Below are 17,345 nucleotides of genomic sequence, written 5' to 3' on the forward strand. Positions count from 1 at the left end.
AATCAATACCACCTTGACCTGCTAACACTAAAATAATTCATTTTGTTTTCAAATATAACCCTCCAACCTTTTACCTTTAACACCCTATACACCCCTCTATATCCACATGCTATTTCCCCTGACTCACTCACACACACACACACACACACACACACACAAAACCAAACTCCACAATATACACCCGCAAACGCAGACTGCTCAGAGTCCAGCAGTGTGACATCCTCCCTGGGAGAGGAGTGGTTCAAGCCGGAGGGGCCTCTGCTCCAGCAGGAGCTCAGTGTTAACTCCACCTCCTCCTGGATCAAACCGTAGAAACACAGAGGTAAAACTTCCACACAGCACACAGAGCAGAGTCAATAATACAGCCTCAACGCACCGGGAACCATTGCTGATAAGATTAGACTGGGCTAGACCCGACTCCATTACAGTATATTAAAATAGTTAGGTTAGACTAAAATTAAACTAGACTAGATAGGATCACAGACCGGACTATAATCACTTAAACTAGACTGGACTGGACTAGATTATAGAAGATTAGGTCGGACTTCATTAGATCAGATTAGATTAGATTAAATTTAGACTGCACTAAAACAGGTTCAATTTAACTAGACTAGATTCAGTTTGACCTCACTAAACCAGATTAGATTTGATTAATCTATCTACTAAAATAGATAAAATTATATGAGACCACATTAGATTAGAATAAATTTGACCAGACCAGAATAGACTAGACCAGATTAGATTGCAGTAGAATAGATACCACTAGATTAGTGTGATTAGACTGGACAAAACTACATTACATAAGATTATTGCATTATAGCTTTATGTGTTAAATCCATTTGATTCAATTAAATAAGTTAATGTGCATTTATCAGACTTTATCAAAAAAATAGGAAACAGAAGACAAAAAAAGTTTAATTTGACAAGAGGGAGGTCCACACACACACACACACACACACACACACACACACACACACACACACAAAGTATCAGACTTCATTACAGTTTACACACACTCATGCACACAGATTGAATGTATAGATGTGCATGCAGGTTGCTTGTTATTGTGAAGCTTTTAAGTGTGGTTAAGCATCATATGGTGAATAAAAGTGGTGTGTAGGGTGGGGGGCATATGCATGGTATGTAAGGTGTGTGTGTGTGTGTGTGTGTGTGTGTGTGTGTTTTGTCCATACACTACAAAAGACTTGACCAAAGCACTCACTTGTCTATTTCATTTGGTTCACAGAGGACTCATTTCAATCAATAATGGTATTTTATAATAATAATGGAAATACAGTCTCTGTTTGGTTAATGGATTATTATAATAATTTACATGATGAAAGAGTGTATCTGTCTACTGTATGTAGGCTTCATTTTCACTGCTTATTATCATCAGCGACGTTCATCAGGCTATTATTAGCTCACTTGCTACATCTCATTACTGCTAGTGATGTCAAATGAAAGTAGCATGAATCTAATTGCAGTTGCAGGTTAGCTCTCCAGTATTTGCAGTGGTATACCCTTCAATCCATCCTTTGGCTCAGATAATACTAATTACAATCATATCTATACAGATACATTTGTGCACGTGCAATGGGACATTTTCAGACAGTCAGAAAATAATGTTTTTGCAAGCACATCGGTATAGTTATGTTATTATTATTCATAAACATTCATAAAACTATCAATCAAACCAAAACTGCTGTTTGTGGAGAAGGCCTAAGCTATTGACTAGCACATCATCGCTGGCTACTGATTTAGCAGTTAGCTCGGCAGCTACAGTTCACCTACTAACCCCTGCGAGGAGTCACTACGTCATCAAGCTTCCAGATCAAAATAAATTATAGATATATAGAGAAATTATGCCTTGCCACTTTCTAATGTGACCAGACCCAACTTCACCATAGTGATAATCCGATCCTGATATCTTGATATTCCTATAGGTCATTTGATTGGAGACCGAACAGCCAATCCCAGACTGCCTACATGTATTCTACGATTAGCTGAAACGGTGGCCCACTTAAACAGCTGACAGAACATGGAAATGCAAATGGATTTATTAGCAAAGAAGGCAGTTTTGGTAGCTGAAATTAAACTATTTTTTGTGTGATCATTTCTTTACAAAAAGCAAAATGATGTGCTTGCAAACATTCTGTGCTAATCTCATGCTCAGACTAATAGTTAGACATCACATTTTATGTAAAGGCACAGATTGCTGAAGTTAATATTTGAATAGATTGTGTGGGATAGGTGAGTTTAATTGCATATTTAGGAGCCAAAAGCAGTGTTAGCTGATATAATGTAAAGGAAACAGTCGCATCCCTGCACACACACACACACACACACACACACACACACACACACACACACACACACACACACACACATCCTAGCAACACTTAACCAAATGAACCCACTGTGAGTCTGTGATCATGACTGTGTGACTAAGTGCATGACTCGATGTAGTGTTTATTAGACTATTTGTGTGTGTGTGTGTGTGTGTGTGTGTGTGTGTGTGTGTGTGTGAGATATGCCTTCCCTCTTTACACCTGCTGTATGTTGTAACCACCAGGGAAAACAGGTCATGGGGTCAGAGTGGGTTGAAAGGTTAAAGTTCACAGTGCGGGTCCATGTCTGATGCGTGCTGTTGCTGTTGTTGTTATTTTGTTGTTGTTGTGTTACTGTCTCCTTCCCCAGGTTGTGTCAGGTCATGCGTTTGTACGTTGGCTCTTGTTGGTCTGTGTTACACTATCCATCTGTCTGTTTGTCTGTCTGTTTCTCTATTTTTTTCTTTCTTTGTTTCTGTCTGTACGTCCGTCCTTTTCTGTGTGTGTGTCTGTATTTCGTGTGTAGCTGTCTTCCCCTCCTCCTGCTCCTCCTCTTCCTCCTCCTTCTCCTCCTCTCACCCGGTCTCTTCTCACTCTGGTACTTACAGATAGTGGGGCACCACGAACCAAGTGCTCACCATCACGTTCCCCCCTCCCCTTAAAGCACTTTAGCTCCAAAGTCAACCTGGTTCCAAATGGACCAGGGAGGTTTTATTCCCAGAATGCTTTTGGGGAGATGGTGCCTGGTCTTTCCATACTATGCTTTCTGTGTGGACAAAACCTCACAATAAAACTGCTTTGGTTTGCAGATTCTGCAATGTAGTTTGGATGTAATTTTCCTATTGCGATCAATCAAATATTATATCATTTGGAATAAAAAACAAAAAGTATTTTTACACACAAAATATAAGAAAAGTCTAAAAAAACATTTTGGAAGTAAACAAATAAATGGGGATTCAATTAAACGTGTTTGTTTTGGGACGGGTGCCAGAGTGAAAGCGGCTGCTGCGCACTGGTTGGCTCGTTGCCCCGCCAGGCCAGTGAGAGCTGGTTGCTGATTGGTTGGTTGGTCGATTTCCTCTGTCCTCTCCTCTGGAACTGAGCTCAGGTCAGTTTTCACAGCGCAGCCCGCAGAGAGCACTGGTTTGTTTTTACAGCAGACTTGGCTCCAACCATTGCATTATGGGATCGAGATGATTGGATCCTCCAGGGAACAATTTTTTATGTCTTGATTTACTAAAAAAGGTTTAAAAAAAGTTCCCATTGCACTTTTTCGAATAAAAACAATGTCTTTTGTAGCTGAGCCGTGTCTGACTCTCTCTCTGTCAGGCTGGGCTGGAACACTGACTGCTGTAGTGCTTCGAAGGTCTACGTTAGCTAGCAAGCTAATGCTTTTTGTTTTTTTTTGGTTTTTTTTTTCATGTTCAAAAACACAAAAGCTCTAGAAGGTTCTTTGACAGACCAGCAGATAGATACACAGGCAGGGAGAAAGAAAGACAGACAAAACTGTAAATTCAAAAAGCACACACACACACATTCAGGTAAGTATTCAAACTACTTCGAAGGGCTGTGGTGACTAGCATAGTGGTGGCACTGTTCGCTGTGCTGTGATGGCCTCTTAGCTTTGTCTGCACTCTAAAAGCTTCAAATCCACTGGAAAACTATTAGCTGCTTGCCTCTGGGGAAAACAAATGTTGCTTTATTTATCTTTTCTTAAGTCATCCTCTCAGATTTGCAACTGGTCTTGGCAAGATAAATCAAGCACACCTCAAAAGTTTCACATTTCAAAATGGTCGCCAGGCTTTTGCTTTAAAAGTGCCACCGGGGCTCTCTTCCAATCCCTCTACGACACTCCTCTTTCCTTCCTTCCTCCCTCTCGCTGACATTATCACAGATTGTGCTGTACTCGGATGGGATTAATTACAGATCTTAATGTCACCGCTGTCACTGTAATCCAACACTATCAGATCTGTGGTTGCGACGGGGCGGGAAGAACGAAAGACTTGAGCATCTTCGGAGGCATTCTGAAAAGGGCAGCATTGCATCGTAGCGCTCCTTTTCCCTTCTCTGCAACTTTTTACGCTCCTCTTCTTATTCTGCTTCTTCTCCTGACTCCTTTTGTATGAGCGAGCAGTAGGGCAGGGGCGCAAGCTACCACTTCTGGTTCAAAAAGGCAGAAAATGAATAAGACGGATAAAAAACGATAGCACTGTAACAAAAGTCCTCATCAATGCGAAACTCTTCAACGAGCAGCTTTGCTTCGCCCCTGCCAGAGGGAGTCTTGTGGTTTGTGGCTGGGTCATGGTTTTATGGTATGATATGCAATGCTTTGACCTTTTGGTGATCCTGGCTCAAGGGCACAAGTCACAGGAGGTCAAATACTTGAGAGGACCTTTCTCACTCTTATTTTCTTTCTTTCTTCATCAGCTTGTCTGATTATCTGAGTCTATCTATCTATCTATCTATCTATCTATCTATCTATCTATGTTAGTGTTGGAAATGTGCCAATGTTTTTTCAATTATTTTTTCACCTCACTGAAATCATTAGTTTTTGGTTCAGTATGTTATTTTTTATGTTTTATGTTCGTATGTCATGTTTATTTTATTGGTCCTAATCATTCTGTCTTACTTTCCTGTCCTTTGATCATTACCCACCATCCCTCCACTCTCTCTCTCTCACTCTCTCCTCATCTCCCCGCTGTTGCTACGGAAACAGTGGACAGGGGAATTCTGGGACTTGGTGCAGCAAAGGATTTTGGGTCAAGGCTTGGTGTTTGATTGCATTATTGATTCATATCGATACAGTAGGCTGAATATGAAAATTCTCTGCTGCCACACCATTTGGACAAAGTGATTTACAATTTTATTTTTTAAATCAAAATGTTCACAAGCGAACACACTTTATTTCACTGATTTATTTAGAGACGCATTCATTTTAGGTTCACGTGAACGGTAGGATGATTATTTTTAGTAGTCCAACAGAAACGACAGAACATGTTCCTGAATGACCAGCTTTTTCTGATCCAGTGTCCACAATAGTTGGTTAGTTGGGAAACTACTTTGTTAGTTTCCTTTAGACCATCTTTTCCTGAACTTAACCCTGACTGAAGTTCTGGTGTCACAGTCGTAAACTGTACGCCCAACCATCCCCCGCCTACTGAGGAGGTTCTGTAGCATTATAGCAACATCGTTATTTACATTACCACAAAAGGTTGTTTGTCAGGAAAACATAGACGTAGGTCATTATAAGTGTTTGAACAAAAGACAAACGCTATAATTATTCTAATAAGGCCAGTTTCCTCCGTACAGATTCCCAGAGGTTAGCGTCCGCTCAGGGAAAGTGTATCACTCATATGATACCAATGCACTGGATTAGATTTCATAAAAGCTGCAATCTGATACAAGAATTGAAACCTACAGAAAGCAAAGACAATTATTTCCATTGTATACACTGATTTCTTTATTCTCAGCGATCAAAAAGAAGCACAAAGTGAATAACTGGGGAAATGCAGCGAGTGAGCAACACACCAAACCGTAACTGACTGTTAAGAAGGACGTTTGGATTGATGGTGGTCAGTCGCACACAGATCCTGATATCAGTTCAGATTATTGTCTTAGTTAAACTTACATTATGTGGTTTTCTTCGACTAGGGAGTCTCTCACATCAAAACAATAACAAAAGATGTGGGGTTTTTTAGACATTTTAATGGGGACATTAAGACAGGATTATTGGTGAGCATCTAAACATACCCACAATGGATTTATAGACCTTTACTTGTAGAATTTGTTAGGGTTGAAGAAGCAGAAAGATGATAAAGATAGAGTGAAGTCTTTGGCTTGTTTCAAATGTGGGGGTAGGGGGGCATGTAACTAGGAGTTTGAACCGCATCATAGACCTAAAAAAAACATCCATACCCATAATCCTTACAATAGCCAAGGTTTTTAATTGCTTAACCCAATCAATATCTTTTTTTTAGCCACAATTTCCCCTTTAATGTCCAAAGCAATAATTTTATAATCATTGCCGTTGGGTGCAATAAACGTTCATTACAATGTCACAATGGCAAAAGACAACACTACTAATGGATAGCATTGAATTGAATGTTAGCAGAACCAACCAAACATCCTTGTCCGGCAGTAGGGTTGACCTTTGACTGTGGCCATCCAGAACAGATATTAACCCTTTTGTCTTCAAGCGTGGTTGTACTGCTCCACGAGAGAATCCCACCACAGTCCTGCCTTTCTGTGACTCTGCAACTTGTTAAGGTTACTTGCTGTCTCAGTACAAAGCAGGATAAATGATCAGGGAGAGTGCTCTGCCTGCTGGAATGCAAAGAGGAGAACACTGCCTGCTCTCCTTCAGGAAAAAAAAAGGGAAAAAACCTGCAGAGAGGTAGCTCTGGAGTGAACGTTGGTGCAGTGCCGCTAGTGCCTCCAGAGGCCAAGACTGCACATTACACCCTCCTCCTGACTGCATGAGTTTCAAAGGCAGTAGACACACTCTGCATTATGATACTGTACACGTCTGTCTCCCTTTCGTTGGGAAACCTAATCAGTGAGTGGGTGGAGGTCGAATAAAGGAATGAAATGTTGCATTCATCGCTCCCTTGCTTTGTATTTCATGCTCTCTCTGACTGCTGTCCTTCTCCCCTTGTATTTTTTTTTTCCTTCCCATAATTCTCTGTCTCTCTGTCTTTTTCTCCTTGTCCTCCCCCTCCTTGTTCTCATTAGAAATAGTATTGATTCTCTTCATTGACAGACAGATACCAATGGCCTGAACTGACTCTTGAGTCTTACTTAGAGGCTCATTGATGTAAGGAGATATGCTGCACCATAACAGAGTGGAGAGCTCTCTCTCTCTCTCTCTCTCTCTCTCTCTCTCTCTCTTTTACCCTCTCCTTTGAGTTCTACTACCAACTCTCAATTTCGTACCACCTTAAATATACCATATTTCATTTCGTTTATCTCTCATTCACACGCAGACAGGTTTTCTTTCGCTTTCCTCTTCTCCAAGCAGTGATCGATGGCCTGTAGGCTAGTGTTTAATCATTATTGGTGGTCAGAATCCCCTGAGGCCTATTGGATTGCACTCACATTATTTTATTTCCTGAGTGCTACTACAACAGTTGAGCCACAATGGTGTCAGGAGAATCGTGTTGACCAAGGAAGGTGTGAACTTTTCGATTATGTGGATTATTATGTGGATAACCAAGTAAGTAAGGCTCTACCTTTGTCAGGGGTAACCAGAGAATTATCATGTCTTTATCTAAGTGACTATACAGTTCGGTAAAGGTTAGCTGTTTCTTTAGCATACATGTTGTTAGGATGTTCCTAACTAAGATTCAATTGATCCTTGATTCCTAAGTCCCGCCCCTTTTTGGTCTGTGCTCCAATAACAGTTGAGCAGGCCCCAGTCAGAACCTCGATCAACTTCCTCCTTTCCTGTTCTTAGATAAGCTACATGCTAGGGTCATCTATCATGAAAAGACAACCACATTTGAAGAAGGTTAAAAGATAAAAGCGACACACACACACACACACATATATATATAGCCATTGTAATGTTATAAAGAGTTCGGTCTAGACCTGCTCTATTTGAAAAGTGTCCTGAGATAACTTCTGTTATGAATTGGCGCTATACAAATCAAATTGAATTGAATTAAATCTTAAGTTAGCTACCTAGCATTAGCAAAATGCTAGCTAATTCGCTTGCTAATTTACATGAATTCTTAGATATCTAGTTAGATAGTGTTTTGCTAACTTTAGCTAATGATGTAATGCTAAGACATGACATATATACACATATATATTTTTATCATTTAACCATCTTCACAACGCGGTCGTCTTTTCAACATAAACAAGGTTCAAAATGGGGCGGGACTTAGGAAGGGGCCATTCAGTGCAGCAGTAAATCATTAAACATGTAAGAATCTGTTTCTATTGTGGCTGAGATAACTAGCACTCTGCAACTGTTGTGAAGAACATACAAACAGAAGAAAAAAGTGACCTTTGACTACAGAAACTCCTGTAGTTACACGGGTTTACACCATGGTAATTTGTCGTGCTTTCTTAAGTTTTGAGGGTGTTTTGAGCTCTCTCAGCCACCATAGACTTCTGCATTCATTAACTCTTTCAGTCTCTGAAGCTACTGGATGCAACTTCAGTATGTAAAATTAAACCAAATTAATAAGTAATACAGTATGTAGTTTTATACTTTTATAATCTCTTTCATTTTCTGTCATTCCAATCATGTCATGACTCTGCCATGTTTTTCATTCAGTGAAATATTGCCCTAGATCCTTTATATAACCATGTTATTATCCGTCAGCTTCATCCTTATACATATTCTGCATGTGCATCTCTCTCTGCATAACCATAGTGTTATTCATGGTTAGTGTATTCATCTGTGTTTATCTTTAATGTGTGTTTCTGCGTTCATATGACATAGCGATGAGACTCTCTATATTTTCTTTTCTTTCCTACATTCTACTCCTGTGGATGTCTGTGTGTTTCCTCTGTGTCTTTCTATCCTCTTCTTATCTCAGTTGAGAATGAGCTATGTCACATGTGACATACATACACATTATATGGATGTATGTATGTACCTTTTAACCTACGGTTTAATGTGTTGGTAATGTCATATTCATATGTCTGTATTTGATGCAAATATTATTCTTGACAATCTCAAATCCACATGTGGTTTCTAGTGATACATTTAAATTTGAGGTGTAGGCCTTTATGCTGTTGTGTGTCACCAGATTCTGTCATTATTTCCAGTGAACTAAAAATAATGAGCATTTTGCTGTAAACTGAAACACATGTTGATATTGTTTGCATGCAGATTGTTGTTGGAATAGTATTTGCCCTGGTTGTTCACTTCTGTGTACTCCTCCTCGCCCCCAAGCCTTCCCCTTTCTTCCCCTGGTCCTCCCTTTTCCAACCTCCTTCCTCAGCCTCCCTGCACTGCTCTTTCCACCACCACCACCACCACCCCTGTCCTCCCTTTCCATGCAGACATCTTGTTAATCCTTTACAGTGACCACCGAGCACAGATAAAACCCATGGTGACTTTATGTGGTTTTTGCTGTTAAATCAGCATTTTATTCTTTTTCCTGTGAAAAGACCAAACCAACAACCAATGTATCTACTAACAAGTGTCTCACATATCTTCTTCCTCTGTGCCATAGAGCTCCATCTTGCATTGGGTAACATGCTCATTCATGAACACACACACTGTAGTTTATTCTGACTCAATCCTACACACACACCGTACCATCGCTGTGTCATCTAATACAGAAGTGCGATGTAATGATGAAACTTGCAGTTTTAGTTTAGTTTAGGCAACAAAAATACTTGGTTAAGTTTAAGAGAAACTAATAATTTGGGTTAAAGTAATTACGTTACGTGGCGTTAGTCACGCCATTACTGCAGCAACAAGTCACACATAACATTATGAAACATAAAACTTTAAATAAGTCAACGTGGGCTGGGGGCTACCCAAAATACTGGAGCACCAAATGTGGATTAAGTAGATCAGGGAATTCACATGTCACAGCATTGGTACACAAACAAACCAATCGGTACAAATAATACTGCAAAAACAAACGGGAGTACTCAAATAAAAGAATGAGGAACACAAATTTGTTGTTGACAATTTTTCAGTCTGGACCAAAGTAGCGGACTGGTTGACCCACTGACAGTCATTTCTACAGTCCCACTAGACTAAAATTTCAATTATATATTTGTTTTTTTAAAGATTTACATCTTCAGATGGGATTGGAGCTTGTTGGTAATGGTCTTTTCATGGGATTTCTTGTCAGTAAAACATATAGAAAATCACCAGCCTTATTCTTTAACAAACTACAATTCAATTTGTGACACAAAGTTAGAATGATTATCTTTAATTATTGAATGCAAATATAAGATAGTGGTGCTGATAGGTCCTTTACATCTAATAATGTTCTGCCTGGGCAGAATTGGAGTTTCCCAATTCACCGAACAAATAATTAGCTCATTTCATCCCATTCTCTCTTTCATCCCATTCTCTCCTGTGCTTCTACTTCCTCTCTCCCTCCTCCTCCTCGTCCTTTTCCCATCATTCCCTCTTCCTCTCTCCTTTTCCTCTCCTTTCCCCTCCTCCTTCATGTCTCCCCATCCCATTCTAACACTGGTGTATCCATCCCATCCTCAGGCTATCCTCCTCAGTCTCTCCCCCTGCGTTGTGTTACTAAAGTCTGACTGAGTGGAGGTATGTACAACAAGTCACCATCACAGCACAGCTAACAGATATGCTGCTACACTGTGAGCGCTCGCTTAGCTTCTTGCTTTGGTTTTGAAGAGAATCAATCAGAAATCAATCAGTCAGTTTGACTTCTGGCAGCATAGAACTGTTCTTGGGGCAGAAATAATCTCATTGGTTGACGTAATCGAGCTATTTTAGCTTAATAACCTAACTTAATAGCTTGTACAGGCTTAGTTTGAACTCAGAACACGAGTCAAACAACTAGCTAAATGTGGTTGAGACTTGATTGCAGTTGCACCAAGGAGGTACATTAACTTTCTCTTGTCTTTCCTTTTCCCCACTGGTTTTCATATTTTATTTGTTTTTATTTTACTCCAGACATCGAGACTTAAAGGGGCAGTCCACTAGTCTTCATTTTACACATGACGATCAGATCACTTGTCATGGAGTACCACTCAGTCTGTGAAAACAGTTGTATAATGTCCTCTTAGGTTTAATTATAGCCTTTGTTACAAACCGGGGGTGTGGACTGCATCTACCAGGCAGGAAGGCTCTAGTAAATGATACTAGATACTCAAATTTCATTAAGGGAATTGTAGGATCTAACTCTCTTTTTGGAGCTTGACCCATTCTAGAGACTAAATTCTTTTTTCTAAAAGTTTTTTTTTAATGTTTTTTGCAAGTCCTCCAACTTTATTGAACTGCTGTTCTGCATTGCTTATTTGCTAAATCATATAACTCCTTTAACTCAACCAGTGATGACGTTTCTGCCTTTAAACTCATCAAAACTAGTCCAGGCGTGAATGTGTTTACTCTCAGGCTATACACATTTGTATATAAACGCTATACTGCAATGCATTTAGTACCATTACTACTATTTTCTGTAATGAGAAGTAACACAACAATTACTACTGACACAAGTGACAGCATAAATGAGTTAATATGACGTATTGAAATGGACACTTACTTTTACAGAGAGCAAATAAGCCTTTTCCTGCTGTTAGTGGGTTGAGCATGTTACTGTCCAAAACATAGTATTGATGGTGAAATAAAAATAAAAAATCCTTATTTTTTTATATTTGGAATCCATAGCTACCCTAGCTAGGGAGATTAAAGACTGGCCAGGCACCAGGTCAGGACGTAACATACGACTTTTAGATGATGAAAACATTTAATTTTATTTAGTGTGTAATGGCTACACATTTTTACAACTGTGAATTGGTTAATAAAAAAACACAGGGCCAGAATCAACACAAAGAGAGTTTCCACCAGTTGTACCATAGTTTGAGAACCAGTACAGTAAATAATTAAAGCCATTCAGTCAATACATACATTTCAATCAGTTGAAGCAGCCAGGATAATACCAGATGAAATAGCTTCAAATGCCATGAGGACGACATCGGGCACATTAGGTGACAGATCGTAGTTGTAGCTGCCTGACGCTGCATGTGCTGCAGAGCAAACTGCAGAGAGGCCTTCATTATGGATGCGAAGCACCTTTCGGCTTGACTTTGTATACAGTGAGAGCAACGCTAGAAGCAGCCACTGCATTTGAACCTTTAAAGCACTGAGACATATAAGCGCTGATCAATAATGTGTTTGGCCTTTGTTTATCTATTAGTAGTTCATGTTGGTCAGACAGATCTGTGCTCATAATCACAGTCATATTCACAAGATCTCTGACGATAGCAGTCCTGATCAGGGATTACAGCTCACTATAAGCTGCTGCTGTATGTTAGAAACTGTTATTGATCCCACTGAATCTAACACTGCCACTGCCACTGCTCTGTGTGTGTGTGTGTGTGTGTGTGTGTGTGTGTGTGTGTCGGTGTGTGTGTGTGTCCCAATCAGCTAAGAGCCGCAGTGCTGCTGATTTATTCCTGTGGTTATAGGACTTGACGTTGCAAACACAGCTATTTAAACAGAGCAGAATGTGTGCTGTTACACAGTAAACACGTACAAATACATGCACTCACAAAGCATATATGAAGCTGACATGACATTGGCCATTCATTTGAGACTGATATCCTAGAAACATAACACATGTTGACTACTTACACACACACTTGTTTGAGAAAATGAGACAGTTTCAGTATTTGCTGTTCTCAGAAGCCTGGTAGAAGACTTTGATATTCCTGCATTTAAATCCACATTTGCTACACATGCACGCACACACACAGACAAGTATACAGTGCATTAAATAACCAGGTCCTTAGAACATGGTGACCTAGATCTGTCGCTGTGGTATCCAGTACCCAGAATGCCTCCTGAGGTTTAAGTGGTATCTCACTGCAACCCGTTCTCACTCCCAAGTCATCAAATACTGCTGCTTGGTCAGTGGTCCTCCGCTTCAAAATATGACGCTGTAGGTGTCCCTCTAGTGTCATTTCTGGATGTACTCGCTGTCGACGTCAGGTGACGTGGTATAAAGAGAAAGTGAGCATATGGGGATAGTGGGGTGGATGGATGGCTCTAACAAACACAGAACATTAACCCAGGAGACTGCTCTTGGTGTCCCATGTGAAACCAAAGTAAGGTATGTAAGGTACATCAGCCACATTATGTAAGTTATTCATGTAGTTGAGTTACGTCAAATACGTAACATAACTTCCGGTCTTTTTATAAATCTAACCAAGTAGTTTTTGTGCCTAAACCTGGTTCGTGATTTAATTTTTAATATAATTTCAACAATTTTTATGATAAAATTTGATTATTTCGTAAGATTATTAAGAAAATTCTGCCTGAAAAAGATTCCTTCATCTCTCAGGGACAATATACAAAATGTATGTACATATTATTATTATATATATATATTTATATATTATATATTTTCTTTATTAAATTAATATTTTTTTATTTCTGAGGTAGGTAGGGTATAAACTGTGCATATTTCCTGTTCTTTGTGAAGGTGAAACTGATGTCTTTGCACCTTGATATAGGACATTGAACAAGCAAAGTCAAAAGTAGACAGCGCCCACTGCTGTATAAAAAGATTATAACATAATTTTCATCTCATTTGAATCAACAATATTTCTATCGCAATTTAACTGTATATTGTTACATTCCTAACACATAATACATAACTGTTTTACAATGTTAACCATGCAAGCTTTATTTTGAAAGTGTTCCTGGACGTTACATATTCATTGTTGCTTACTTGCCCTGTACGCCAGAAATGATGCTAGGACCATATCTACTGTACATCGTCATTGTTGGAAGCATATTTGACAAGTTGAGAGTGAGAACGTGTTCTCAGCTTCTTATTGGCCAATTAAGCCCAAGCTCACACCACAAACTTCATAGACCACGACTGGACACTGTGCAAGTAAACTGCAAAATGTCAAAATGGGTCTGGCTGAAAATCTGGGATTTTCAGTAGTACCATTTTGCGTCACAAAATGAACTGGACCAGGGCCTTTAGGGACACAAACAGCACAGTTGAAAATCCTTTTGACAGTTATTCTGCAAGCAAGGTATTAAAGGTGATTATATATTCAGTAAATCTAATTTGTGAGATTATATTTTAAGAAGGATGGGAGAGAGATTTTAATTCCAATTACTAACTATCTGTTGCAGTCCCGGTGTCGGAGAACCACACAGACCTTTCTGAAATATTTTCACAAGTCTGTTTTTATCAGATACTTTGACAATGAGCAATGCAAGAAAGCTTTGCTGTGGAACCTGGAATGTCTTGTAGAGCCGAGTATTTCCCAGTGTATGTGGGCAAGTTCTGTTACTTTAGTCAGCCATAAGGTGTGTCAATAAGTTTGGGTTGCTTACCACCATCTTCCAGGCCTACAAGATGTGAGTTTTGATACTTAAAAGAATAGATTTTGAAGCAGTAACACTTAAAAGGCTCCCCAAGGTCAACAATATAAAGCAGAACAGCAAACTCACTTCTTAACCAATCTTGTCCCAGAAAGCCAGAAAACTGGCAAAATCTCTCAGCAGGCAATTTTACAAAGTTCTGTTGCCTGAGTTTGCCCTTGCATGCTGGTCTCGGATCAGTGCCTCATTTCCTCTTTATGCAACATCCAACTTAAGTTTCCACAGAGGTGAAACTGATCCCAGACCAACCTCACAAGGGCAAATTCCTTCCTGAGAGGTGTTGATGAGTAATTAAAAACTCTGGTGTATCATGTGTTGGTGGGTTATGTAGGTATTGATTTGTAGTTGTTTATTGTTGTAGCCATTGTGATGAGGGTGCAAGGTAAAGTTGCCCTTTAGTATTTTATTGTCAGCTCTTCCCATGACTTGTCCAAGGACAACACGAGTATTATGCGCAAGTGCTAAAAGCAGCAATCACAACACGCCAGCTCCGACATCACCACACTTGTCACTTTCAGGTGTTTGTTGGAATGACAAAACTGTTAAAGCAGCAATTTGTGGCAATTTTCTACTACAGACAGGGAAATCCATCATGGTAGCGGCAGACTGTAGCCTTAATAGACGAGGATTAGGTACCAAAGGTACTCTTGGAAATATATATCTGATAACTGAAGTGGATTCTGAAGCAACGTGGGGTTTTTGTACCTAGTTTCGGTACAAGTGAAATTTACAGAGACCCTATATTAATGCAGTGACAGTATTCTGAAGTTGTCCTTTGAGTATGAGGTATACATCTGGGCAGTGCTTAAGGGCTGCTTTACCCGGCGATCAGAGGGGTGTGTTGTTTCAGGTACAGGTGAGATAAATATGACACAGACATACACGTTTTATTCAAAATTCAAATCAGCCAAAGAGGATATTATTCTCTTAATATTATGTTAAGAAGCAGGCTGTACCTGAATTGGACCAAAAAAGGTGCCAGTGCCCAAATTCTGCACAACCCTAATCCTTAATGCAACAAATCCTAACCCTAATTCTTTTGGCATTATCTTTCCTTTTTAAGGACATTTTCAGTGCTGTTTTCTCAGCATTATGATAGCTCTGTTTACACACAGATGCAGTTGTGCATGCGTTTAGGAGTACCTCACTAGCATTGCTGTACGCAGAGTTCTGGGTCATGCATCAAAGCTTCAAAGTAGTTATTTTTAGACAATTATTAAACAGACTTTTATTGTATACCCCTTGGTAAAAAGAGGTCTTTACCTCGGTGACGTACATCCATGCTCACCAGAGGTGGTGGTACTCTGATAAGAGGTAAGTGCCGGCCCATTTCAGGCACTGAGCACAGGCTGTCTGGGTTATGTATGTTCAAATTAATTCAAAGTATTGTGTGTTAGTCAAACAACGTGTATTTTTTAAATCCCTATTTCACTATTTTAAGAAGTTCAATCGACAGTTCCCTAAGCCCAGCCCTTTAATTAGCCTACTGTTGCTACTCATGTCGAGCTGTCCACTTTCACATAGCAAATATACAATTTACAACGGCGACAGATTCACCACTAAATTACTAGTTCTCAAAACAACGGATCCTAGATTATAGACGGACAAATCAGCTTCTCTTGTTGAGCCAGTAACTGAAAAGGTGACTGTTGCTAGCAGATTTTATGAGCTGTAGCTAGCTAGCCCAGGCTAATGCTAATGCTACGACAGGAGTTAGTTGCAAACACTATCTCCAGCTGACTTTTAAGTGTTACAGCTAAGAGTTAGGTAGTAAATGAAGCTAGTTAGCCAACATGCTGTTAACACTAAACACAGTTTCATTCCTTTTGGTGTTTTTGGTTTTGCAAAGGCTAAAAGACAACACGCCAAACATTTGACAAACTGAATATCACTCATACCACATCCTAATGCACACTGTGTTGACATGTGGAGAACTCCAAAGGTGCTTTGATGAGACAATGACTGTTAGGGGTTTAGCAGGGATTTAGTGAATAGTTAATTCACATTACAAAATAATCTACTGGAAATTAGTTGTGGCGTATATTTGATTGGCCAACGGAGATGGATTACCCTGTTTGGTTGCAGGAGCCTTAATTCTTACAGAATGTGATGTTGGTGATATTTTTATATGTCTCCTCGTACTGTTTAATGACTGCAGAGTAGTTAATGTACACCTTTTTAACCAAACTAATTACCCACATTAGCATTCCTACTTTTGAGACAGCTATTAATTGACTCCATTGTGTCTGGATGTTTTGCTGGGTTTCCTGGAAGAACCTTAACACATCAGACATCAGCTTTATTCTTTTATTCCATCGAAAGCACAATTATTCGCCACAATAAAACTCAACTAGGTTGGTTTTATTCTGCATAAACACTTCATTTTTAAAATCAAGTTATTTTATGAAATCCAGCCCTGCTTTCTTCTCTGACTGACTGACGTCCCAACTTTATTCACTCTGTGACAGTTCAAATTAGTGCAAGTAATCCCAGAGGCAATAAATAAAATGTTCAATGTTCCTTGTTTGTTTGTTTGTCTTTTAATGTTTGGTCCTTTAATATACCTACTTAATACCAAAAGGTTTGTTATATATTCTCTAAATGGTCCTCATTCAATTTTAAACAGAACAGATTCTTCAAAATAAATGTATTTGCTTCTTCACTCTCTGAGCCCATCACAGTACAGCGCCCCCCTGTGGGAGACCCTACTCTCTGCATTTACATTGGGGGTTATATTTCTTTGGCTGTTTGTGTCCTAATATAAAAACAGAAATAAAAAACTGGGCTTCACCAATTAATCAGCCAGACCAACATCTTCAGCCGATCAAATGATCAAGATGTGATAAAGAGTTCATGCAGACTAAGTCGCCACATGTCACAGTATTCCAGTTCTTGCCAAAGGAAATGTTGGGAAACCAATGTTGTGATCAGAGGTGCCCGGCAAAAAA

The 17,345-nt window shown here is 39.5% G+C and overlaps 1 protein-coding gene across 8 annotated transcripts in view; it reads left to right on the plus strand.

The window, feature by feature from the left end:
- The window catches only part of LOC127361032 (potassium voltage-gated channel subfamily C member 1-like), an 80,978-nt gene that overhangs the window by 43,617 nt on the left and 20,016 nt on the right, over window positions 1-17,345 (plus strand). The window contains exon 5 of one of the 8 annotated variants that reach the window (XM_051395594.1): window positions 194-14,139. The exons of the other annotated variants lie outside the window; for them this stretch is intronic. Within the exon in view, the coding sequence (XP_051251554.1) occupies window positions 194-312 (119 nt within the window). The 3' untranslated portion in view covers window positions 313-14,139. Of the gene's footprint in view, window positions 1-193; window positions 14,140-17,345 lie in introns of those variants that run through there. 8 annotated transcript variants of the gene reach the window in all.

The sequence above is a fragment of the Dicentrarchus labrax genome, unplaced genomic scaffold (assembly GCF_905237075.1).
Source record: "Dicentrarchus labrax unplaced genomic scaffold, dlabrax2021, whole genome shotgun sequence".
Taxonomy (NCBI): Eukaryota; Metazoa; Chordata; class Actinopteri; family Moronidae; genus Dicentrarchus; species Dicentrarchus labrax.